General features: G+C 38.3%; 1 protein-coding gene across 1 annotated transcript; it reads left to right on the top strand.

Annotated features, from left to right (window-relative positions):
* Positions 1-1540: 1540 nt before the first annotated feature.
* mtnr1c (melatonin receptor 1C) lies at positions 1541-27130 on the top strand. The gene is made up of 2 exons (XM_035434479.1): positions 1541-1971; positions 25816-27130. The coding sequence occupies exons 1-2, from the start codon at positions 1773-1775 to the stop codon at positions 26679-26681; spliced, it is 1065 nt and encodes a 354-aa protein (XP_035290370.1). The 5' UTR covers positions 1541-1772; the 3' UTR covers positions 26682-27130.
* Positions 27131-27606: the final 476 nt, after the last annotated feature.

Genomic DNA, 27606 nt, shown 5'->3' with positions numbered 1-27606 from the left:
TCGTTGTTAGTGTTAATCAGTTTAACCATCAGGGTCCAAGTTGAACTATGCGGTTGTTCCCTGTACTTGGACCGGTACTTCTCTCTAGGGTTTTCGTCATACTTGTTCCTGGTTATGGTTATACACTTTGTTGTACGTCGCTCTGGATAAGAGCGTCTGCCAAATGCCTGTAATGTAATGTAATGTAATATACATAATGGGACCCGTGTCATTCAAAAAGTTCCACTTTTGACTAATCTGTCCGTAGAACATAATCTAAACTTTGGAACTACATGTCATACTTTACAAAAGACCAAATTCCTACATGGCCGTAACATTCATGAGACAGGCCAATGCAGAAACAAATTATTTTTACGTACAGACGAACAACTAATACAAGTAGGCTATGCGTCAAGAGGGGGCGCCGTTTACTAAAAATCGCTGTAAAGTGGGCGTTTATCATGTGTTTAACCATTAATGACAGTTACACACATTAACATCCATCGTTCACCAATCATGGACGAAAAACTGATGGCAGATTCGAAAATGATTTGTTTTAGGTTTATATACGTCGCACTGTAAAGAGTACATGGGTGGCACTGTATAAATTGCCAAACGTCATGCTGATGAATCTTCGTCCTGCATGGCCTCGATTCAAAACGTGTTAGCTGCCGCAACTACACTATCAAGAGCTTCTATCCACAATCAGCCCAATATTAGACAAACACACACTACTCTATATGTATCCATAATTAACAGTTGCGCCTACTGACATTGGACACAGAAAAGAAAAGAAAAAACATCACTGGCTTCTGGACGTTTTATAATAGGACCTTACTGCTGCTAATTAGCTATTAATTTTCAAATAAAAGAATGTAAGGTAAGCACTGTGCCCCATGTGAAATGTGCTTAATGAACTTATTAATTACGGTGGAACAAATAGACCTACTTCGAAGCGCAAATAATAATAACACTAATAATAATAATAATAATGATTATTATTATTATTATTATAATAACAACAATAATAATAATAATAATAATCGTTTATATACCTAGATTTTCAGTTTGAATCAGGATGCACCGCTTCCCCATGGCAAGGATATGCTGTGGCAACTTGGTCCACAAGTGAATGACAAGACATTAGCACATATCACGTGACGAAGGACGCACGAATATGCCCGGCAGTTCGAACCATTCAGCAAGGTGATGAGCGTTCTTAAAAGAATAGCCTACATAAAAAAGACTGCATTAGGGAAATATACTGACTGTTATGGAATCTCCAGCTGACTTCATGAGCGTGGATTTTGATTTCTCTCAACTTCTTTTAAGAAAGCACTGCTGCTAACTTGGAAGTCACAAGGGAGAAGAAATGCAATGCCGAGAATACTCATTTACTTTTAATTACAAGTTTAAATGTTGTTATAAACACGTAGATGCCTTGGTTTTCATTCGAATACAAAAACATTTCAGCAGCCGGACATAATGAATGAATGGAAATACACGGAATGCTCCACGCTATTGAAAAGGATACGAAGGATATTCAACAACAGAGAAATAACCGAATTATACTAATATACTTGTAATTAGAGCGTGTATTAAATTACGCTTATTTGGGAAATCGCCGACTTACATCTATGCTTATTCTGACCAGTAGCCTAGGCTATAGGAGATAGCCTGTGCAATTCTAATACATGGCAAAAGTTACCAGTTTTCGGATTGATGCAAGAAACTGTTTTAATGTTCTGTTTCGGGCGAAAAGGTATTGATGGGCTGTTATATTTATCGAGAATATGGAGTCTGAGGTGAACATGAGCTGTATCGATTGTTTATCCCACGCTCCGAATCAAAGTAGCCTCACAGCGCAAAGTGCATCTGCCGGGGTGACAACAGCGCTAGCCAGCGTGCTGATCTTCACCATCGTTGTCGACATCCTCGGAAACCTGCTTGTCATTTTATCAGTGTTCAGGAACAAGAAGCTCAGGAATGCGGGTAAGACTTGTTATGGTGAATGATTTAAAGTTGCGTATTTCCATTTCCACGCAATATGAATTAGCTTATATTAGCCTAGCGTTTAGGTTCAATTTAAATATTGAACATATTGCTTGCTTCGAATTAAATATTGAACATAGTTGCTTGGAAATCGAAAAATAATTACACAGGTTATTGTTTTGTTTTTTTAATACGATTTTACCATAAAACGGTTAAAGTTGCTCAATTTTAGAAAAAGCACTGACAAGAGTGATATGTTCAGACGGCTACATTAATCAACAAATGATTTCCGCATTCAGAACGAACTAGACTGTTATAACTTACCCCCAAAACCCTGAAAGAATGTTGTGCATTCGTTTCATGTCAAATCGAATACCATTTTGACATGACTCTTGACTTCATTCTTTCTTCTCCATGGACATAGACTTGCACGACTTTTCCCACAGTACTAATACAGGCTAGCTATATGTGTGTTTTTAATTGAACATGATGAAAAGCACATCACAACAACGCCTGCATCATATTTGTCATTAACGAAATAAAGTGAAATACGTAAGGTGATATTTAAAAAAACCTTTAATGGCAATTGAGCAGCCTATGTTCTAGAGCTGTGTTGCTGAACTTTAAATTCCATTCAATATTTAATTAAATATGAAATTCTTCTTGCCTACATTAGAGTTATGTTTGTCTCAGGGTTGAAATGAAGTTCATGTTAGGGTAATCTTCCAAAAAGAATTACACACATATATATATATATGTATATATATACATATATATATTAAAGTAGCCTACCACACAGGTGAGGTAATGGGCACAAATAGCTTCACTAAATATCACCGTTTATTGATCATATTTACATGTGTTTTACATTTACATTTACACATTTACAATTCTACCAAATTTGCAGTGTTGTGCTGGCCAAGTGTACATATGTTATTAGTCGTATTTTGTGTGGCAAAATATGTACCATTATCATAAATATGAATCAAGGGTTTCATTTTATGATTTTTGCATGGTTTAGTCACAGATGGACACTAAGAATTGGATATTCAAAGCATGAGTTGAAATATGATGGTTTTTTTGAAGCCAAAAAAAATGAAATGCATGAACCTCAATGGGTAATCATGCATATTAGATGACTGCATAAGCAGGAATAAAAAGTAATCCATGTACAGAGTCCTGGGCATCCATCCTGTGTAATGCTGCTGCTACTTGTCACTCAACATGTCATGGAGCACTTCTCTGGAGATTCCCTCATTCCTATTTTCAGTGTCGTGACAATGCCACATAAAAGTCCCATTTGTGTTACAGTTTCAGGCGTGAAACACAGACTTTGATCCTGTCCCTAAAATGACTTTGCTGTTTTTTTCTGGTCTTCAAGGTTTTAAGTCTGTGACGTAGAGCAACAAAGGATTTGCTGGCATGGCAGGGCGCTAATACGTATAGCTAATGTTCTATTATGTATAAAGCATCAAAATCCTCTTTGGAACTGGATGTAATGAGCTGGAAATGGTAGTTGTGGTTTTGGCCAAGTACTGTATGTTCTGCCCTGTTTCTTCCTTTTCAGGAAGGCTTTATTATAATTTTTCAGTTTTGTAGACATATGCAGGAGCAAAGTTTGGCTCATTTCCAAACTTCAGTGTAGTCTTTGAAAGTACTGTCGGAATTATGTGGGTAAGCAGCTCTCCTTTGAAAGTTAAATAAAGCAAACCAATGGAATGCCCACACGATTCAATTTATTTCCATGGAATCAAAGTCAGGACTGAAAATATGAAACTTAACCAAAGAGCTTATCAGGAAGAAAAGCTGGAAGTGACTGGCGTAGCCGCCTCAGTCACCAGATTTAAACCCCATTGAACATGCTTTTCGCTTGCTCAAAAAGAAAGTGAAGTCCAAAATTCCAGAGAACACACGGCAACTGAAAGAGGAGGTGGTAAAAGCTTGGCAGAGCATCTCAGAGGATTACATCATGAACCTTATGATGTCCATGAATCGCAGACTTGATGCAGTCATCAAATGTAAGGGGTATGCAATGAAATATTAACCTTGTACGTCATTGTATTTGTTAATACTTTGTCCAACACTTATGCTGACTTGAAATGGGGGGACTTTGAGTGGCATTGTTGTAATATAGTTCAATATATATTATACAGAAGTAGATAGGAAATAGTTGTAAACATTCTGAATTTTGTCCTCAGTCATTGCTTGATTTGAAATAAAAATATAATTAGTACAGAAGAAAAACAGAAGGTTTGACTTTTTAAATATTTTTGCATATATCTCAATGTATAAAGCCCCTTTCAGACAGGCATCTTAACCCATAAATGTTCCTGCAATTTTCACTGTCAGCGTCATGTAAACGTCATGACGTTCCTCCAAATTGCCAGGTCAGGACCAAGTTAAGATTTAGGGAAATCTTCTGGCATGTTTCTAGTGCGAACAAAAGCAGAAACATGCCTGGATAAAGCAGGCAAAAGCATAATGACATTGTTATGTAAGACTTTTTGTCTCTGGCACAATTTCTCTTATAAATATTTTGCTGAATCTGTCCTCTCAATCTCATATACAAATATTAGACCTTGCACATAGGAGATATTGGAGCTGCACTGAGTTGTTTTTGTGAGGGCAAACTGAACATTTATTTTAGGCATGGAATAAACATTGTCATTGTACTTGCTTGACTAGTCTATTGTAAGAACACCAGTGCAAAATTGTCATCATTGACTCACACATTACTTATGTGTTATGCAATAGTTCTCACTGATAAACATCTGGCTCTTATAATTTAAAGTTGCTTTCCTACCCAATGTAGCAAGCTGGCTTGTGCCACATACAGTATCAATGGGCGATATAACTTGCCTAACATAACTATTCTTGACTATGTTGGCTTCTATCATTTTTGACGCTTTTATAATTGGGATCTTTCATATTGTACATCTTTTGGATAAGATTAAATGAAAGTCATGTAATCTAACTCTAAATCTTCACCACTTAATTAAAATTAAGTTGCAAATAGAAGTTGTGGTACAAGAAAATTGATGGAAAAAAGAACGATATATCCAAACTCAGCATTTTCTTTTTATACATATTTAAATCCCTTATGAATGTACTAATGAATGCAATATTACATTGTATATTTCAGTGCAGGGCTGCCTAACCCTGTTCCTGCAGATCTACCTTCTTATAGATTTTCATTCCAGCCATAAGAAAGCACACCTCATTCAACTGCTAGAGATCACATTAAACAGCTAACTACTAGAATGGTGTGCCAAGTTAGGGTTGAAATGATATCCAGGAACAGGGCTGGGCAGCCCTGTTTTAATACAATGAGGTTATAGAGTATAGCGAGCATAGAGGTAAGATTAGCAGTTTTTGTATAACATTACAGAAATGATGTTATCTATGAAGACACCCTTTTTATCGTTTGCCATTATTGTGATTTATAAATCCTAACCATTTGCATGCCATTAAGGTGATCCATAAAACCTGACTGTGTCAATAAAATAATTATACTCGAGTCAGCAGTTTTAGGCAGGTGGAGATATAGCAAGTATATCATAAATCACTGGAAAATGTATTATTTGATGTTTCTTATTTGTAAACATGGGAAAAATAGCAGGACATTGTTTAGAGGAGTGGTCAGTTCGCCCTCGTGGAGGAAAGCAGAGACTGTTACTGATAGAGTTTGGATCACAGTGCAGAACCTGCCATTGCAGGGAGTCAAGCCCTCACTTACAGGGGGGATTTACATGCCAGAGGCTGCTGTCCTCCACCAAGGTACAAAAGCAGGTGCCTTTAAATGGAATGGAAGATGACACTCTGATTGGTTTATTGCATTTTATGTGAAAGACACACCTATTAATTAATTAAGCTCAGCTCTTGTGAACCATGCGCCGTACTCTGCGCTCGAACAATCCACCGTTAAACAAGAAAAAGCGGACCTGGCCACGCCCTAAATGCATTTGCTGTACATTCTGTAGGGGAAAACACCTCTACGAATTGCATAATAGTGAGGATAATTAAAACGTGTATGTTTAAATAATACTCTCAAGTAGGCACCAAGGAATGCAGGTGTGTGTCTAGTCACGTGTGAGTTCACCAGCACAAGTGGGGCAAGGAACAAAAGCTCCTCTGATGGACAGAAATTATGAATCCCTTTAGCATGTGCTGCTAAACCTGGTCTGGAAATCAGGGGAATGGCATGGAAAAAAAGGCTACTGGAGTTAGTTACGTCTAGCTAATTTCAGCATACTCAGTCTAAATATATGAGACCATATATCGAATGAGTATATGTTAGTGCATGAGAGATCACATGCACAGATCTCAGTTAAAAGGAAGGCGGACTGTAAGCTAATGTTAGTATCTGTGTATATACGTGAGCTATGCACGCTAGGCGGCTGTCGCGAATTAACAAGGGACGTTATATCATCTAAAAGCAACATTACATACAATCAGTAACACAATCCATTGAAAGAAAAGAACAAACAGAAGTTTTCTAAGCTAGTTACATTGCATTTTTGTTATACTTAGTTAATGCCTGGATGTTTGTCTTACTGCGGGGGTGCAGATGGTTCTTTGTGGTGCTGGCTTGTCCAGGGGAACTCTGACTTGGGCATTGGCTCTGAATCTCTGTTGCGCTGTCAGTAGAAAAGCCGGTCTTAGTCCTGGTTCTCTTTCGACCTGGAGCTGAAAGTTGCTTTGCTAACCATCGCAGGAAAGTTGCATGGACTACGCGTGTTTAACTTGTTGCTATGTTGCAGAATGATAGAAAGTGTGAAGTTGATAAACGAATTGATCCCTTGATGGATCAGTTTCTTTAGCTTACTTGCAGTATAGCTAATACATTTACTTTAAGTGATTAGCCGCCGGTCGTGGCTACAACCCGAGAGAGCCAGTTTGTCCCTCCGTGTGTCCATTTACAGGCAGGACTTAGCCTCTTTAGGCCTCTAAGAGAGTGCCTAGTGCATGTCTCTCCAGTTGAGTAGCAAAGAGAAAAAGGGAAGAGGAGAGACAGGAACACACATTCTACTGGAAGTACACAGTCCTTGTGATCATTCTGTCTGTGATGATGTGACATCACTGAACCAAATTGGCGGCCAGTTCTTACAATAATATATACTAAGAGTGCGTCCTAATATAAAAAAATGTATCCTCCTTTCCTTCACTATCACCTCTCCTCCGTGCCCCGGAAACAATTCTTTGTGTCCTCCTTCCCTCCAGTGTCCCAACATTTGAGGAGACAAGCAAAGCACACAGAACTGTGTTGGCGAAGCCGCTTCAAACTTGTCTGCTCCCCTCCTTTCTTTTTCACCTACTTCTGGGTAAATGAGTGGTAATGGGGGAGTGGAGGAAAGGAGGTGAGGAGTGAAAAGCAATGGGATGCACCCGAAGAACCTTTTAGCACATGCAAAAGCAATAACATGAGCAGTGATTGGTCATGGTATTGGTTTTGCACCAGTGATTGGTTTTGATATTAGTTTTGCGTGTGCTAAAAGGTTTTGCACATGCTCAAGGTCTTAGTAAATCAGGCCCTTAATCGCTGAATTGTCTGTTACATATGCAGTATCAGATATAATGGGGAATCAATTTTTTTTCTTTCTAAATATTCACCTGCGTATCTTACCATCTTAGATATGTGCATCTGGGTCACTTTTCTATGGTTCAGAAGCACAAAGTTAGAAGATGGAGAGTGCCACATATTCAATGAGAGCAGGAGACTTTAGAGGGCATCTTCAAATGGCTAATCGACTGAACAATGAGTAATTGGAGCAGTCAAGAGCTGCAAACCCTATTAATGAGAATATCACTCCCAAAGTGTCGAGGTCAGTGTACTCTCCCTGCTTTTGTCATACGCAATTAGCTTGTAGATTGCTTTTTTCTAATTAATATTAAGGAATTCACACCCTTTCCAAGGGCTTTGAACAGTCTGGCAATGCCCTGCATAAATGGTGAGCTGAGTTGTTTGTAGGGCAGGGAGTAATTATTTAATGTCTTTGATCTTTGATTCCAACCTGCATTTCTGTCTGGTTTCAGATAATCGGATTAATCATCTGGGACAGTATAACTTTATAGAACCAGTCAGAAAACTTAATTTAATTCACTTCATTTAATTCACATATTGCATTTTTAGCACAGGCATATTGAATATAAAATCTACATTGATAAGCACAAGACCCATCTATGAATGTAAGGTGAAAGTAGTACATAATGTGGGTGGCAGTTCTATGGAATCATTCATCTCTTCAGGCCTACTTTGCCACACTGGACATTTCAGCTGATCAATCTTTTTATTTATTGCATAACTCATCAGCAGTTTTACAAGGGTACTGTACTTGGCAGTCAGATTGCTCTCTCTGGACCTCAAAACAATATCTCACAGTACAATTTTATTAATTTACAGAACCATTTTTTGCACACACACACACACACACACACACACACACAAAAAGGTATTCCTTGTAAATGGTAGTCTAAATCAAACACGTTACCCATTTGATACAGTTTGGATTACTTTGTGAGACTTGTGTTATACTGTTTATGCTCCTGATCAGCTTTGAAATATAACTGCTCTCAGCTGGAGCTGACAAGGAAAAATACAGTATAACTGTAATGTCTGTATTCTTGTTATTGTGCAAACCCATTTTGGTTACCTTGTCATATAGGAGCATGGGAAGTTTTTATATATAAATTTAAACATAGGAAAAAAAACCTTCCATGTTATCCCTCAATACTTCAGAGAATTTTCTGTTTGTTTTGTCCTAAGGGAACTAATTATCTTAACTGACTTATTCATGGCCCCCTTTGTGGCAAGATCATGTATTTGAATGTGTACTGTTTATATTTGTTAGTTTCCAAAATGTTTAAATTTTTATATTAACAAACTCACACACTTTTCCCACATTTGAAAAAGGTGCTTTACCTGAACTGCTTCAAAACATATTCTGTTGTATAAATAGATATCATATAAAGAATATAAGCTGTGTAGCTTGGATAAGTCACTCTGGATGAAAAGTGTCTGAATCAAATGTTTAGCTAGCCTAGCTACAATGAAAAAAACATCTTTATTTTCCCATTGGGAGTTCTCCTTCCTCCCAAAAGACAAGAGGGTGAAGTCATTCAGGAGATTTACAAGATTATAAAAATACCAAAAAGTTGTTATGTGCTGGTGTTACGTCCCCTGCCTCTGCTTGCCTGGGTAGTGCAGGTGGAGGTAGTTGCTTAATTACCTAATTGCCTGATTGCTTCCACCTGCCTGTGGCCCAATATAAGCCCAGTAGTATGAGGCAGGGGAGATTTTCTTTTGGGGCTTGTGATTTGTGTGGAGAGCTTTGGTTTTGTGAACTTTGTGTGTTTTTGTTTGTAATTTAGATTAATAAATGTCTGGGTTTGTTTTTAGATCAGTTTCTGTCTTGTTTTTGGTGCATCTGGACTTTGTTTGTTGCGGCCAGTCGAGCCAGCCGTAACAGGTGGGTAAGAACTCCTATTTTAAATTTTATGTCCTCTATATATTTCCGGTCAACGTAGCCATACCTGCAGCCATACATCTTTTTTTAATCACTTCTATTCATTTTCAATGAGATCTGATTCTTCACGTCCACAAGGCATGCTGGGATAGCTGGCTATGCAGGTCAAGCCAGCGGAGACTCAACTAAAGATCAGATGAAAGATCCGGGGTGGAAGCTGTCTCCGATTTCAAATTTTATTTCCCCACTCCTGTTAAGGAGGATGCGTTAATTATTGCTGTTTGTGGATTTCCAAAATATACGATCGATAGACATTTATCAAACACTGTTTTAAAAATTGAAAACACACTCACACAGGGCGAACTGTGGGAGGCGCGAGTGATGCCAGGTGATCTCCTTGAAGGATGTGTGACTTTACCCTTAAGATAAAGCCACACATCCTCCGGCGAGAATTTACTGCGTAATTGCCTCTAATCATTTCAATGGAAGATGGTTTTTTTGTATTATGACTTTTCATTTTTTTATTTTTAAAATATGCAAATGAGCTATTAGCTCATTAAATACAAGCTAATTTGCATATAAGCGTATATTCAATATTTAAGCTCAACAGATAAAATCTGAACTGATTTTTTTTTTTTATGTGATCAATAACTCAATAGTTAGGGCATGTCAGAGGCTTTTGTCAAAATATTGTTTTTTAAAAATGAATTATTCAAAAAACAATATGTACATGCTGAAAAAAATTTTTTGACCTATTTTTACAGATAAAATGCCTCATAAAATGAAAATGACAAAACATATCAAAAAAAGCCTCTGACACGCCCTAGCTGTAATATTTAAGAAGCAGTATGTAAAATTATGTAGCTGTGTCTATTGTTAAAGTTGAGAGAAATTGAATACCCTATGGGCAATACACAGTTTTGAGAAAATGGCTGCTAAAGGGCCCTTTAAACGCTAGTAGCCAATGAATTCGAAGAGTTCTGCTTGTCATTCGTCCATCCTCACAGTGACAGCAAAGGAAATAGCCACGTATGGTCATTCTAGAAGTACGCTCCAGGAAACAAGCTTTTTAACGATATATGATTCAACCAGGTCTGTTTTAAAACCGCAGAGGCATTTAATCATAAAAGATGCTATCATAAGCTCATTTTACGTTTTGTGTACTTGACGATGGTGTTATATTATCATCTAAATTAACTATTTATAATGATTATTTACATTTAGTTTGTTCATTTTATGAAACTATAGAAGTCATAGAAGCAAAATATCTAAATTTACATATGGAACCAAAATCACCGTTTTTAAACTGCTTTAGAATGCTGGACTTTTGTAGCGCATTGATTTTAGAACTGTTAAAAGGCTGAGGTGTCCCTTTACTGAGAAATAACTTGTTGTGAGGTAAAAAAATAAAATAAAAAATAATTTAAAAAAACCTGGACTGGAGGAAAAAAAAACCTGGACTGGAAGAAAAAATACCTAGACTGGATGAAAAAAAATACGGAGCCCCCTAAGGGTCATGGTGGGGATTTTTATTTATTTATTTATTTATTTATTTATTTATTTATTTATTTATTTATTTATTTATTTGAGCTACTTTTGTGTTCCCTCACAATGTTTGACATTCACAACAATTACACGCAGGCTACCTTTCCATGCAATTCTGATAATTCATCTTGCCCTGGCTCTACATTTTGAACGGTATAGTGACATGCACCCTTTTGTAATGTCTAATGTTGATAAAAACGGAATGTCATCGCTTGCAGTGATTTGTTAACGTTTGTTTGTTAAGGGTGTTATGTAAGGAATAAACACGACGGGCTGTCCTGTTATTGGAAATTATACAACGGCTTGGTTGAATACTTGATTCTAATTGGTCCAAAGGGTGTGCATTATTTCTCAGTAAAGGGACTTTTAATAATTCTAAAATAATTCGCTACAAAATCCAGCATTAAAGCAGTTAAAACAGCAACATTATTCTTTCGGTTTTCAATTGTTACGTCCCCTCCCCTTTTCAGTGTCCAATTTCGCAAATGATGGCACTGTTGAATCACGGTTCTAGTTACTGGCTTCATTTAGGAATGCCAACAATCCGGCAAATACGGAATCGTCCCTTATTTTGACAGTAGACTCGGCGTTCCGTATTTAAGTCATGACTATGGGACGCATTTTCATCCATATCTTTGTAAAGGATTGCATTTGTAGTGACCGCTGTTATGAATACAATTCAATAGTTAGCTAGCTAGCTAGCCGGGATAACAAGCATGCTGTGAGACCATTCTGACTTAAAACCCAGAATTTTAATATTGGCTAGGTGACAAGTGACGGCGAAACTATCAGTTTTTGGAATAATAATTTCCTCAGATTTTTGTGCTTTCTGTGACACTGTCAGTTTTAGATGGGAACTGTCATCTATAGGCAAGGCCTGTTGTATTTTCACAGTTTATCCAAACGCTAGGTGAAACAAAGTATGACCATGTAGATTCTAGAATTTGTGCATCAGCTACGACAAAGAAAAATCCCAGTTTTAGATTTACAACCCCATTATCCATCACATGTTGAAATCAAAATTCCTTGCCTAAAATGGACCAGATTTATTGTGTAAAATGCATTGGAAAGTTATCCTGTTATCGTCACATAATATTTGACATTTATAAGACCATACCATGACATTTTTAGTGCATCGTGCGTATATCATGAATGGGCATGCTTAAAGGTGAAGTATGTACGATTTTTTTAGAACGATTTTTTTTCATCGCGTAAAATATAAGCCAAACTGTATATGAACCTGTACTGGCATAAAAGTTAAATCATTCAGCCAGAATCATATCTGGCCAAAATGTACGTAATTTACAATAGGGATGGTTCTGAATACAAATACCATATTCGGCAACTCTGAATGTTTTCTCCTCCCGAATGTGGCCAGTATTATTTGGATTCAGATTTTTTTTCCCCACCTATTTGATGCGATTCCCTGAGAAGTCAGCAACGAGTTTCTTGAGGACAAGACACACCTGCAGAGAGACAGCAACTGAGAGTTTCCCTCACCAGAGCAACGCCATGGGGCTTTGGGGTCTTTAAATTTTTAATTACTTTAACGCCATAAATGTTATATCCTCCTCCTTCTGCAACTTTCCCAAATATTAGTTCTTAAAATAACTGTGTTTTTAAAATTTGCCAGGCAATAGACAACAGGTGCTTTTACCCAGATGCAAATGTGTCGGTGTCTACTCTGGTATGCCATTCAGAACTGAGTGATGGAGCTTTGATACAAATTTCCCAATCACATGCTATTGAAATTAATTTTGAACATATAATCACACAAAACGAATTCACTGCAATCGTGTGATGAAATTGATAAAGCCTTTAGGTTGGGGATAAATTGTGAATGTTGTAGTGATAGAAATAATTAGAACTCAGAGATAACGCCCCCAACATATTTTCAGGTTTTCTCTGAAACTGAGACTTTAAATAAACAGAATGGAGCAGCTACATGACAACTGTGTGAAATGTAATCGATCTGTGTGCATCCAGTCCCAGCAGACCACCACAGTTGTGCATTCTCTGTGGAATTTATACAGTGCATAGGCTGTGTAAAAGTGCAGTCTAAGGAGAAGCAAGAAGTGACCTAGATATTTCACTTAGTTTTCTTCTAACGACTTTTTCCACTTTGTGATTTGTCATGCCATTTTAGCGCTTTTCTCAAGGTTCCTGATGTCGCTGGACAACAGTGGAATGGTAGTAGGGGGTTAAAAAATGCAGCCTTTCTAGTATTAAGACATTGCAGACAGGTTGTTGGCTAATGACACACCCAGCACTGCCTCACGTGACTCTAAAATATCTGACGTAATCCCCCCAGGGGATGTCGTTTCTACCCATCGCTCTAGACTGCACCCAGCTGCAGGCGCTTGTCTTCACTTAAATACAACTTGGGGAAGTTTGAGTAAGTGTATAATAGCTGTATTCCACCCAGGGAGCTTTTCTATTTTTCTTTAATTTATTTATTATTTATTAAATAGTCTTCAGTGGAATCCACTGGACTGAATTCAAATTACTGGCTTCTATCCTTGAGAGTTTAAAGGAGTAAAACATAAATTGGCCACTACAATTGAATCCCTAAGCATTTTTGTGAAAATAATGCCATGTTTTCCAATTCCTTAATTGGAAAAAAATAGTGTTTAGTGATTGCCTTATTCTACCACGCTAAATAGTAACAAAATTATGGTGAAGAATGTGGTATTTTTGTGCTGCTGTTTTAGATCCAGAATCACATTGCAATGTGCTAGTCCCAAAGTCATGCAAATGAACTCATGCCTCTGTCGCTGATCTTCTAATCCTGCCATCAGATGAAGGTGTGTGGAGTTACCATCTGAAGTAATGAAATATTTCATATGTGAAGAGAGATATGTCCTGCCTACATCCCTCAGAGGGGTGCTTACATAATACATTTCTATTTCTGTATGATAGTATTGTGGGAATATTCTGGGAGAATGCCGTCAGTTTTTGACTCTACACTTTAATGCTTGGGGTGATGAGTCTCTCCAAATAACAGCTCTAAATGATGCATCTCCACTGTTGAAGCTTCTGCATTATCACAGAAGACAAAAGGAAAGGATTACTTATCTTTCTTTAGAGGTACGAACAAGGCCCTGGCAAGTACAGTGCTTTGAGATTTGAGCTTCTTAGAGATCAGTCAAGCATTTCACTCCCTTGCACACATTAGTCAGAACTTAAATGTCAAAATGCATCTGTCTCTTTTTCTTCGGTGAATGTAATTATGTACACTCCAACCAGCGAGGCCAGTAATTCATGAGGGAGCGTGGAAGGTCTGCAGTGTCTACATTTTTAAAAGAAGCATTTAATTTTCGATAGGCTTTGTCATTTCCTCTCCTTATTTACTGTTATATCAACTACCAAGCGACAGCTGACAAAGGCAGGTTTCCTGAAAAAAAGGGACCAAAACATACCATTGGAGCTTAGCCAAAAACAAATCATTGCCTTAATAGCCCAATGCTGCAATGAAACGAGGGCAGAGCTTAACAGTTATTTGACGTTTCGATCCTGACCTGTCCTAATGATAAAACAGAGCTTTGATTCATATGAAAATTCAATTACACCGAAAGTCCTGTGGAATGGAGTTTCTCTGATATGTTTCCACAGTTGCAAAAGCACTGGAATTTGATGAACAGTGCAAGATGTGGTCACTGATTTCCTTGCTGCAGATAAAGAGGTTGTGGCTGTCATTTAAGTCTCTGTGATGCTCACATCTCGAGCTGTAATGCCTTACATAGAAAGTAGGCCTCTTATCGGATCCCCAAGGGAAAACAGACTGTTTACTGTGGTGACAGGGTGTCTGCAGGGTTTGATAAAAGGTCTGCAATGACAGTTGCTGAACATTCTACTAGATCAGCATTATGTAAATCTCAAGTTGGTGTCTTTGATAGTGAGCTGTGATGTGGTGAGGTCAAATGTTACTCAGTATGATAGGGCTTTTGACTTGGGGTTTTCCTTTGCTCCTTGGGTATATAATGGGAAAAGTGGAATTGTTTGAGACTCGTCAATATAATCTCCCGCAAGCATTCGTGTACAACCATTCCACCACACATCTTACACCATACTGCTATCATTGAACATACTGTACAATAAATTGCATTCACCCCCCTTTGACTCTTGCCGCTACGCACATAGCAGTTTTAAGATCCTAACATGCACATAGAACTCAGGATGTCTGCACCCGTAGTCAATCACCTGTACACTAGAGCTGTACCAAGATACACCGTTGTATCTATGCATGCTCCACATGCCCGAAGCATGTCCGCATCTACCAAGATAGATAGCGATCCATATAGAGCCACATTACTGGTGGATCATTTGTAGTCTCCTTCTGTGTAAAACCATTAGCACAGAGGAAAGGTTAAAACACTATTTTGGAGTCAGATCGAGATATAATTAAATGAACACTGCTCCAGTGGCACCAAATAAAACTGCACACATTCCTTCACCACTCAGATACTTCCATCGTTTGGGGTAGCTTAGGGGATTCTTACAAGAACATGCCCTAAATGGGTGAGTATTGGGGAGATTCTGTGCAAAGGGGTTAAGTTAACGGCATTGTTAATGTGCTCACAAGCAACAACAAAAAAAGACCAAAATGCAGCAGGTCTTTAAGCATCATGTTTAGATCTATCAATAAGAACATTAATCTCTGTAAACCCTCTCACCGTGGATGCATGCATGCCATATGGAAGTTTCTATACTAAGAAGGTTCAGTAAGCTTAAATGTAGGGCCCTGCTGTTTCTGGTTATTCTATTATGGGCTATTTTCATATAAGCTTACCCCTGAGATCCCAAGATGGCCACTGGAAAGGTAGTCCTCAAACATTTATTTATTTATTTAAGGTTGTAGAATACTAAATGCCACCCAAAACAGCCATACTAAAAGGTTTTTATTGTATAAGGAAATATGAATTTTTTATGTGCTTAAAGAACACATCAGACCTCAGTAAAAATATATTGCAATGCAAAACAGAATGATGTCCTCTATTCTCTTTTGTAAAGAACAGAAGGAAACAATTGCGATATATAGGTAGTTTATGGTGGCACAGGTATGTGATATCGGCCTGGATGGACAGGTTTGTCACTCAAGATAAAGAGAATCATTCAGTGTACAGTACCGGGCAAGCTGAACAAGCTGATTATCCATGTCTATCTGGAAAGCAGTGAGGGCTAAATTAATTTTTAAGAAAAGAAAATTTATTTGTCATCATGGTAAAAAAAGTGGCCGCTGACATCGTGTATTTTAGAGGAGAGTACATGCTTGACTGCACTTTCCTGAATCAATAGCCAAGGTTGCATATTTCAAATTGGGAGAAAAGAGGCTGTAACGCCTTTCGTTACAGCTTATGTTTACAGCTGTCTAATAAGATATGTGTAAACATACAGTCATTGGTCTAGATTCAGTTCCTATGAACATCCTTGCAGAGGGTCGGTGTACACAGGGCTGCACGTGTGCTAATCTGATGTGAACAAATATAACTGTCCAAATTTAAACTGATGGAGCCATGCACATGACAGTCACTGAAACATCTTCAAACTATTTCTGGTATCACCTTCAACTGCCTTTTTTTTTTTTTTTGTAAAATAACAGGTGATGTTGTTCATCAGATTTTTGTGCTGCTGTCAGTGACAGAAAAGGAGATCCTGAATGGAGCAGTTCAGTTTATATGCAGATCTGGCATACAGTTTGGAAAATAAAATATTACTGAGTAAGCATTGTAAAATGTGTTGCAGTTAATTTGTTATTCCAGTTGACCCATCGAGGCCCTTGGCTAAGCGATGCAGGTCTTTGGTTAGTCCACTCCAAGTCAGTTTGCAGAGGAAATGCATCTGTCTCATCTCAGGTATCGCTAACATACTGGTAGCCATGAACTATCATCCAGGGCCAGTGAAAACCTGCAGCAAGTTTGCCTTTGGTTGTACTTATTTATACATTTTTATTGTTTATTAGCATAACTTCTAAATCTTGGAAGCTGATAATACCATCATCCTAAATGTACAATTATGTAAACTGGTTTCCTTTTTTTTATTCCTTCCCTAATGTCCTCCCTAATTTCACCGCTCTATGCTCTTCCCATCAGTTGAGTTCACTCCCTGATTTCTGGAGGGCGCACATGATAATATCAGTAACACGTTAAGTTAGTTAACTGCTTCTTTGCCATTCTGCAGTGGTTAATGCACAGGCCATTATGCATTCGCAGTATTGCAGGTGTTTTTTTTATTTAATTTTTTTATTTAAAAAGGTATGTTACCTGAGAACAAAATTTATTTTGCAGTTATGACCTGGGGAATCGGATATTGGAAAACAATTCAAGTGTGAAATTTGAGGGATGACAAAAATATAGCCTCATTTGCAGTCACTCTCAATGTGCACGTAGTTAAGATTGCTGGCATCAATAAAATGATGTTATTTACATGCTTCTTCTGTGGTCTGGTACCTCTCTGGGTGCTCGTAAAATAATGTGATAAATATAAAAAGGGGAATAGTGAAAACTTACTGTTATGGAAGCTCTGTTTTGCTTTCTAAATTATTTTGTTTTTGTTTTGCTCTATAAAATAAGGTCATTTGATGTCCTCTTTCATTTTCATCTTTTCTGAGGGTCCAGCTGGAGCACAATCATTGTTTTGTTAAAAAACTGAATGGGCAATAAATTTTGCCTTCATCCATAAATTTTCAAGTCATATGATACCCTGCAAGCTTAGAAATTACATGCTTTCTTTGCCATAGAAACAACGTATTCGGGCAAAAATATTTGTCACACTGATGTCCCAGTTCCCCAACAGTATGCTAGATCACGTCTTCATGCAAAACAGATAATCAACATTAAAACATAATCATTAAAACAAAAGGTCCAACTGTGAATGATTCCAGTGAAATGAAATTTACCGCAGTAAGGCAATGCTTCTCTGACTCATAAATTAACTTATTTTAATTTGCTCATAAACTTCTCAGTTGAACACTAGAATCGCTCATGCACACATGCACGCACACTGACATCCGAAAAGCCACAGAAATCAACGCCAGGTTTGACATTCTCAAGAATGGACAGTTAATAAGAGCATGTTTAAAGACCAGTTTAAAGGTCGGGGACAGACCACAGAATAAAGTCTTTTAAGAAATTATGCATGCTGCCACTGCCTTCCACGCTATTGAAAGCCCAGTAAATAGCATGAACAGCATTTTGGGCCAGGGACAGTGCATACACTATTTGATGTAGGAGCGTTTTTTTAATGCCACGTGCTTATTCATTAAAAATAGCTCTTGTTGTTTGCAAAAAAGACAGTAGCTACACATCTTATATGGTTGTATAAACAGGGCTATCAAAGCAAAATTCGGAAGCATGCGAGACACAGGTGAACAAATCACAAGGCAATCAACTGCTGTAACTTCAAAGGGTCCTTTTTTCTGAAGATGTGGCATATTAAGAGGCTTATCTTTCAACAGTTTTGTAAGTTAGCAGGTTCATTTAGCGTCCTGGTCTCCTATTATCACTCACTTTTTAAATCCTGGAAAGTAGAAAAGAAAAAAACAGAAACTTGAAAACTGAGGGCTGATGAAGCATGGCCAGTAAGGCAGCCTTTTTAAAGACGAACATCCACTCATTGATAGGAACATTTTGCAGTGATGTGAGGTTCAGAGCACTGAGACTTGCTGTGTTACCATTTACCACTGCCTGTTGTGATACAGTGTGAGATGTGAGATGCTGAAGGAACTTTTGGCTTGCTCCCTAAACAGATTATATCCTCTCTTTATACCAGATAATCTTCTGGAGATCTGTAGCTGAGGAAAAAGCGACATCTTTTTAAGAGCAAGACTGCTTACATCACATCACATCACATCACAGGGGAAATATGGGTGTGGGGATAAGGAACAGCCATGTTTAAGGCGTGACTCCACATTTCCTACATCTCGCTGCCTATATTTGAAGTACAGTGCCACAATCTGCACAATTTAGGAATCCATGTGATTTACAAATCCTTATTTGTTCCTGTCACAGTTCCTACAAATTTGAGACTATGTCGATATTTTTGGATTTTTACAACTTCTAGACAAACCACTGTACAATTTAAAAGACTGCCAAAGGTCATTGATACATTCCACATGGGTATCAATGGGTAAAAGGTCATCTGGGATAATGGACAAGTACAGCTGGGTATCATCTGCATTCGAGTGGAAGTCAATGCCATGTTTGCAGATGATGGTGCATGTACAAACTTGGGAAAATGGTAACTATGTGAAGAGTCATTCACGGTCCTGTGAGACGTGCCTTACGTGCACAGCATTGTGGCTACTTTCAAAGTACAAGATGAAGCAGAGATGTAAATATCTCACTGCTGCTTTCAATGTATTGGATTTTAATTATTTTGCTGCCTTGCCTTTAAAAAATAATACTCCATTGAAATACACAGCAATCGCTTAAATAGCTTTGCAGATGACACGCAACCATACATCCCAATGTAAACTAATTATAACAATGCCAATTACCTAGTGAAATGTCCAAAGAACATACTAATTTGTATGTCTAATATTTTCTTCTAACTTAACCGAAGACAAAACAGAAGTTGTCATTATTGGATTGGAGGACCAAAAGGAAAAGATAATCTAGGCTCCATGGTCTTAAATGCTGAACCATGATGAGGTGAGAAATCTTGGGATAACCTTAGGATCAGACCTTAGCTTCCAGTCTTCTTTGAAGAAAAAACTATAGTCTGTTTTTTTTTCACCTTAGGAACAGAGCCTTTCTTTCATAGTGTGATGCTGGAAAATTAATTCACACTTATGTCTTTAGTAGACTAGAGAATTCTGCTGAAAGAATAAAGAATAGAGTTCACATTAGCCCAGTATTTGCATCTCTTCATTAATATTCAACATTTTATGTTACTGCGTGTGTTTTCTATGAAAGTGGCTATATGCTTATGCAGCCACTTTCTATTAAAGTCGCTATATGAATAAAGTTTGTTGTTGTTACCAGTAATTCACACAAGAGGCTACTGATCAACTGGTCATAGGAATTACCAAGGGATTATAACATTTCTCTAGTGATCACCAGCCATTAGAGCCTGACAACCAGGCTGTGAGTGATTTTGACAATGAAGCAGGTGTATAGGTGGCAGTGTGCGCTTCTAGCAGTAGCGTATTATTCAAGTCGCACATTGTGCTGTTAATGGCTTGCATGGATGTGTGCGAAAAGGTTGGATGTCAGTGAACATCCACTGAATCTCTTATGTCCTCATATACTAAATAACGCCAAAAAATACTCTATTAAGTCACTCTCTCTGGTGCCTGTCCTGTGATCGTTTTGCCATATGCCTTGAGACTAAATACAGTTTGCATACAGTGTCAGCGGTTGACATTCAGCTGGCCTTGTTTGTGACATTTAAGCTCTTAACATTACATCAATATATTTAGCTCAATGGCATACAGCTGAGGGTATGGGGTTTTCAGCTGCTCTGTAGCCACAGTCTTTGGCATGATATAAATTGTTCTGAATGATACTGACAGTAAGACAAAGAGGACTGGAACAAAGCCCACTGCACCCACTGATCTGATCTGAAAACAGTGTGGTCCGGTCAATGCTATAAGGACGCTGTAAAAAAAAAACTACATGATGTTAGAATGTAGAATGTTGAGCACAACTGCATGGATGCATTAAATATTCATGGCTGCACTAATGCATAGTGACAGGTCTGGCAAGAGCAATGACTGGCCAAAGACATAAAGGACAATGAATAGGATCTGTAATGGGTGGCTGTGAATGCTGGATCACTTTTTCTCCTCTGATTAAAGTTTGCAGCAATTTGTCATGTGTCTGATTGTGTTGAGAATGACATGATATATGCCTTGGCTATAGAATTCTCGCGATGAAGCAGCCATAGCACTTAAAACAGACACTGTATAGTCCTCTGGTATTTTAGTGATGTGAAATCAGAATACTGATGTTGCCCATCGTTTTGACAAAATTACACAACCATTACATTTTCTGTTTTATTCACAAACACAGCTGATTGCAAGCTCAAAATAAATAGTGTTTTGAATAAAAAATTCAAGCTCTAATTTATTTGAAGCTTAGGTTTGTCATCTTTTGAATGCTGACCCTGTCCTCAAATTGGGCAAGCAGGCATGCCTTTTCAAGTCCATTAATTGTAGCATTATGGCACAATGAAGCAGACGTCTAATTATTCTGCTAACTGCAAGTGAAATTATGCTTACATTAATAGACATAACAACTTCCACAAATACAGTTTTCATGCCATTGCTGTTCATCAAATGATGGCATGAAATTTGGAAGTTAGTCAAGACACTGCCTTTTTAGAATACATTTTAATGATTAAGTACAATACTAAAACTAGGTGTCATTTCAAGCTTTCTCAAACTGTCTCAAAGATACTTTACAGAATTGCAGAAAAAGAGCAAAAACCAGGCCTGAACCCACAAAGAGCAAGTGGGGAGAAAAACCCTCAAACAGTGGCAAGAATAACTAGCCAATGGGAAGAAATCTCAGGAGGAACCCAGCTATAGAGGGGGAGTCTACTGGCCAGCCCGCAATACTAATCTTGTCAAAGTTGGGGTGGATGATTCCGAACAACTCTGAAAATTAATTTAATCTGACGTGGCATCAAGATCCAGTGTTTCTGGTCCGATTCTGAAGAGTGCCATGGGATTGGGTGAAAAGATCTTCGGGCAGATCACAGAGTGCAATAGAGCTGAAAGCCCAATCAACCGTGGGGCACAAGTGTATTGTCAGCCTACAGCTCTTTGACCATAGCACATATGTAGACGCCTGGGGAGAGAGGAGCTCACTCAGATAGACGGGCCTGTCACCACTGAGGGTCTTGAAAACCATACTGTAAGTAGAATTAAAGACAATTCTGAGTAGACAGGATGCCAGTCCCGTAAGAACAGGGCAGGGATGAGGGAGGCACACCATCCTGGATAACCTGCAGTCTCCTTATAAGAAGCCCATTGCAATTATCCAGTCTGAAGGAAACAAGAACATGGAGAAGCTGTGCTGACACTGAGGTGTCAAAATTACTTTTTTATACAGTTAATGTGCTGTATGAAAGTTATGGAGGGCTTAATGACCAAAGTTGGTTACATATTTATAATGTGGCAATCAATCTGCAGGATAATTCAAAGCTGACCTTTTCTTGCTCCTACAGGTAGGCATTTATTTTGTCTCAGGACACTGGTGGAGTTGGGTTTGGTCTTAATGCAGAACTGTGGATTCAATAAAACTGAACACAATGGATTTTATTGAGGTAGCTAAGGAGAAGCTTGTAAATGGGAAAAAGGACTGAACCAAGCACATAACCTTGAGGCACACCATATGTTATTAGAACAGGTTTAGTTATGACTTTACCCAAGACCAAATATTAAATCGCATTACATTTATTTCACAAATGCATTTATCCAGAGCAACTCACAATACAGGAGAACATTGCATTCCTTTGATTTATATGAGCGATAGTGCCATACCTGACTAACTACATTTCCAGAGCATGAGTAGAGAGGCAACACCATTGAAACACTTATTTTATTTATTATTTTATCTGACAGGGTCAATGCACATTAATAACATTTCTGTACATGTGCCAGAGTTGGCCATGGAGGTTAATTTTCATCTGTAGACCCAGGGATACATGTCCTTGGAGTGCCCAGAGAAAACGGGGGGGAGGGGGGGGCACACAGAGAGGATCTGGGCCTGCACTTAAACCCAGAACCTCCGTATTTAAAGGCAGCAGTAGTAACTAATGCACCACCGTTCCTTTACAAAAAACAAACCTCTATGTTCAAAATGTATGTGCGTTAAGGAGTGCTAGTCTGTATGTGTGTTAGGGGTCCTAGTTTGTGTCTGAAATAAGAAAAGATAAGGGGCACACTTCTATAAACCACCTTACTCTTCCACTACTGGGGGGGTCAGTCCAGACAGGCAACATGACTGGGAGGAGCAACGACAAAGGATAGAGATGGAAAGTCACCCCAAGGTTGTGGAGCAGAGAGGGTTTAGAGGGTGAATATTGATTAAAAGTGTGGCAAAGCTCCATTAGCCATTAACTGCACTGTAGGATAGTCCCAAGCTCTTTGACTTGGTGTGCACAGTATCAGGCAGCCATTGAAGTGAGATTAGGAGGGGTGTGCCACAAGCATGCTTGGAAAGATTGTAGACAAGTCATGCAGCTGCATTCTGTATTAGGTTCTGGGGTATAGTGGCACAGGTAGGAAGAGTGGCATTAATGGAATTGCAGTTATCCAGGCATGAGAGTACCACGACACGGATTATGAGCTGTGTAAAGTTGGTGAGGAAGGGGTGGGTTCTTTGGATGTTGTATGTAAACACCCTGCATGTCTGACTCATGCCACTAAATTGGAGAAGAAATGATTGTCCAGATTCTAGGGTTACCCCTATACTGCTTGTTATAGGTGTGCCCTGAGTGAAAGTGTTTTATTGAGTCATTCACAATAAGTGGCTTGTTTGAGACTGGTTGTTTAACAGCGCATATTTTTTACACAGCTCTGTGGCTGTTCTATTATTCAGAAAAAAATATTAAGAAAACCATCTGTTAATGATTTTTTGGATGACTCACCAGAGCGTGAACAGGTTTGCATTCTTTTGTGTTAACTAAGGCATACATTAATGCAGGTTAATAGAACATTTTGGCAGTGTCATCGGTTCTGTTAATTGCACTTTCTGGTATGGCTGTTTGTGCATGTCCATTCAGTTTCCACATGAGAGTCTGAGTGTTGAGATCTTGATGACTTAAATTAATGTGTTTCAGATCATTTTCAGAGTTGATTGCATGTTTCTTTATAACTGTATAAATTACTGTATAGATCTATCTAAGTGAAAAATAGTATTTTCTAAGTAGAATATTCATATTCACCTGCCCTAGTGAATAGGGCAGGTGAATGTAACAAAGTGCAAGCACACTTCTGTCTTCAGCTTAGTCAGTTTCAACTGGCTGCTTTTGAACATGAAGATCAATTGACATAGTCAAGGTAATTCACCAAAACAGCCAAATAATTGGAGTTTCAGTTGAATGTGAGTACAAAAGTATATTGCAAATGATCATTGAAGACATTAGCTCCTCTTCTTACACTTTCATTGATCTCACATGCAGTCAAAGTGTCCATAAAGGTGCTGTGATGGGTTTGAGAGGTTTCAGTTAAGAAAACGTTAAAATAAGGTGTCTGAGTTTTCTTGTGAGCCGTAAGTGTGAGGAATGCTGGATCATGCACTGGACTCTGAACCTGAGGATTGCGGGTTTGAGTTCAAGTCAGCACACTGGTGTTTTTTTTGTTGTATGTATTCCTCTGTAGAGGTGAGAAGTGACTGTGAGCATTGGTAATCATGTAAATGTGCTAATCACGATCAGAGGTCGCTATGCTAATGCAATCATGGCATTAGAAAGAGCTGTTAATTTATCAAATGACCTCTTATTGGAAAATATATTACATTTACCAATCTGGCAACAACAGTAACCACGTAATATGCCACTGTTCTTGCTTTGGATTAAAAAAATAACTTTTATCTGTTGAATTTGAAAACCTTTGAAAACCGTATCCTAATGCTGACAGGTATAGAGCATGGTCTGGCATTCTGAAAAATCACACATCTAATTGTACCATTTGGTGCACACAGCTGGATCCTAACAGTACTGAAACTCAAGATGTGAGTTTGCTTAAATGCAAAACACAGATGCTTTCCCTGCAAAACAGACTACTAGAACTCCATGGAATAGACAGCTATACTGCCAAGCACACAAGCAAATATTTTGTAATTTGGGGAAAATAACAAGGATATTAAAATATCTGCATTTTTTTGTTTCACTAACTATGCTTCTTAGATGTATTCAAGACTTTTGAAGATTTCTTACCTAATTACTGGTAGTGCTCAAACCTGGAGATAATACCTTACCAATTTCTGAGTTATAACCTATTGTGCTGGGTAGAAGGCAGTACTTATGGCTTTAATGGAAATTGATGTGCTCCAGATCTTCAGAATTAAATTTAGAAAACAGGGCAGGTAAGGTTTCATAGACCAGTTATTTTCGCTGGATATATAGCTTTATGGGCTATTGTACTATAATATCAGATGGTACTATGCCAGTAAATCATCTATTCAATAAAATGGCACCTCATTACTCAATAAAACATATCTGACCCACATAATGAAATGCTTACCCAGCCCAATTTTACACTACACCAACTTCAGTACATCCAATTTCAACAAGCACCTGATATGAAGGGGATGATTTAACTACAGTGCAAACTAATCTTGTTTCACTGGGCTCACTGGGGTGCAGGAATATTTTGTACTGAACCAAGAGACTGTCTAACTGACAGGAAACCATCCTGAATCAAATAAAGGTCCAGTAATGTAAAATTCAGTAAAACAAATTCAGTAAAACAGCAGGCAACCATTTCCTGCACCCTCCATTTTCAAGTGGAGCATGCTGACATTCCATACAATACTTGATAATCAATTCTCCTTTTAAGTTAGTGCCTTGACACGTGGCATGTGCCTGTCTGGGCTGGAAATACCAACAGAGACTCTTTAGTATGATAGGAAGCACATATTTATCCAGGTATAGGGGGCCTTCTGAGCACTGAACCTTGCAGACCTTGATATTAAACATATCTAGCATTATGTAAAGCTTCAACATGTATGGCATAATTGTTCAAAGCCTTTTAATCAGGTAGAATTATGATAATGATGTGATTATGTGTTATCATTACTTTGGGCATCAAGTATGATGATTTTAGTGGTGCATTTGCATCTCTCCCAGTTGCACTGTACTAATCTCTCTTTCTCTCTCTCACTTACAGGGAATATTTTTGTGGTAAGTTTGTCTGTGGCAGACATTGTGGTAGCAGTGTACCCCTACCCCCTGGCCCTCATGGCAATTTTCCACAATGACTGGACCATGGGGGACATGCATTGCCAAGTAAGCGGCTTCATCATGGGCCTCAGTGTTATCGGGTCCATCTTTAATATCACCGCCATTGCCATCAACCGTTACTGCTACATCTGCCACAGCCTGCAGTACGACCGGCTCTACAGCATCAAGAATACCTGCTGCTACTTGTGTCTGACTTGGCTTCTCACCACCCTTGCCACTGTGCCAAACTTTTTTGTGGGCTCCCTACAGTATGACCCTCGCATCTTCTCATGCACTTTCGCCCAGACTGTCAGTTCCTATTACACCATCTCAGTGGTGGTGATCCACTTCCTCGTACCTCTCTCGGTTGTCTCCTTTTGCTACCTAAGGATTTGGGTTTTGGTCATCCAGGTAAAGCATCGGGTCAAACCTGATAACAAGCAGAAAATAAAGCCCAGCGACTTAAGGAATTTCCTGACCATGTTTGTGGTCTTTGTGTTGTTCGCTGTGTGCTGGGGCCCATTGAATTTTATTGGCTTAGCTGTGGCCATCAATCCCACGAAGGTGGCTCCGAACATCCCTGAGTGGCTCTTTGTCACAAGCTACTTCATGGCTTACTTCAACAGTTGCCTCAATGCTGTAATCTACGGGCTGCTCAACCAAAACTTCCGTAAGGAATATAAACGAATCCTTTTAGCACTATGCACCCCTCGTATGCTGTTTGTGGACACCTCCAAATATGGGACGGAAGGCCTAAAGAGCAAGCCCTCACCTGCAGTAACAAATAACAACTTGGCAGAAGTGAACCTGTGAAACGCCTTGTTATTTACAGTATTTTTCTCTATGTTTCCATATGTGAATCTTGAGGTTTTCAAAATGGGTGGGAATGTGTTTTATGGGCTTTATTTTTTGTTTTTCCTGAATTATCACTGCGTGCCTACTTCCTTCTTTTTTTAATGAGTTGTAGCTTTTCTTTCTCTATGGTTTTTTTCATGACAATATTTGTTTTTTATAATTTAAGATGAATGTTTCAAAGAGGATAAAACATATTGCAATGCTTTCTACTTTTTCTTTGGTAGTATTCAAAGAAGCCTTTTATTATTATTATTTCACCGATCAGGAAGAAAATGTCAGTGAGAATGTTTACTTATAAACTTTGCCATACACTTTACCACCAAGTTGTGGTGATGTGAATCAGCTTTATTTTGAAAAAAAGTGAAAAATCTATTAAACCATTTTGCCAATGATTGATGTTTTCTGTATCCACATGTTCCTACTGTGAAAGTTTTTACTGATATGAAATCAGGATTAAGACAGTATTGATACATGTAAAAAAAAAACTACAATGTTGTATTCACATACGTTTGATCTAACTTAAATACTTGATGGTTTGACTATTAAACCATTGTATATTGTATGTTTGTATTATTATTTTTACTACATTACTAAAAATTGTGATAATTATCTTATCCAGGTGCTAAGCAACATAATCTTTCATAATTGCAGCATTAATTTATTACAAGACTTTTTCTAAATAAACATATTTTTTGGTTGCCTTGATGACAGAGGGCAACTTTGTCAAGTTTCAAAGAAAGAATAATGTAACATATGTCATGTAACAGTTGAACTGTAGAGTGGCTTGTGTGTCTGTGTGTGTGTGTGTGTGTGTCAGTGAGTCTGTGTGTTTGTGTGTCTGTGCTTTTGTGTGCCAGTGGACAAAATTATTCTCAGTGATACC

The sequence above is a fragment of the Anguilla anguilla genome, chromosome 9, assembly GCF_013347855.1.
Source record: "Anguilla anguilla isolate fAngAng1 chromosome 9, fAngAng1.pri, whole genome shotgun sequence".
Taxonomy (NCBI): domain Eukaryota; kingdom Metazoa; phylum Chordata; class Actinopteri; order Anguilliformes; family Anguillidae; genus Anguilla; species Anguilla anguilla.
This window is presented reverse-complemented; position numbering and strand designations above follow the sequence as displayed.

Excerpts from the sequence above, each read along its gene's own strand:
- mtnr1c (XM_035434479.1), top strand. The coding sequence starts at position 1,773 with ATGGAGTCTGAGGTGAACATGAGCTGTATCGATTGTTTATCCCACGCT. Across the intron at positions 1,972-25,815 it reads CAAGAAGCTCAGGAATGCGG|GGAATATTTTTGTGGTAAGT; the intron begins GTAAGACTTGTT and ends TCTCACTTACAG.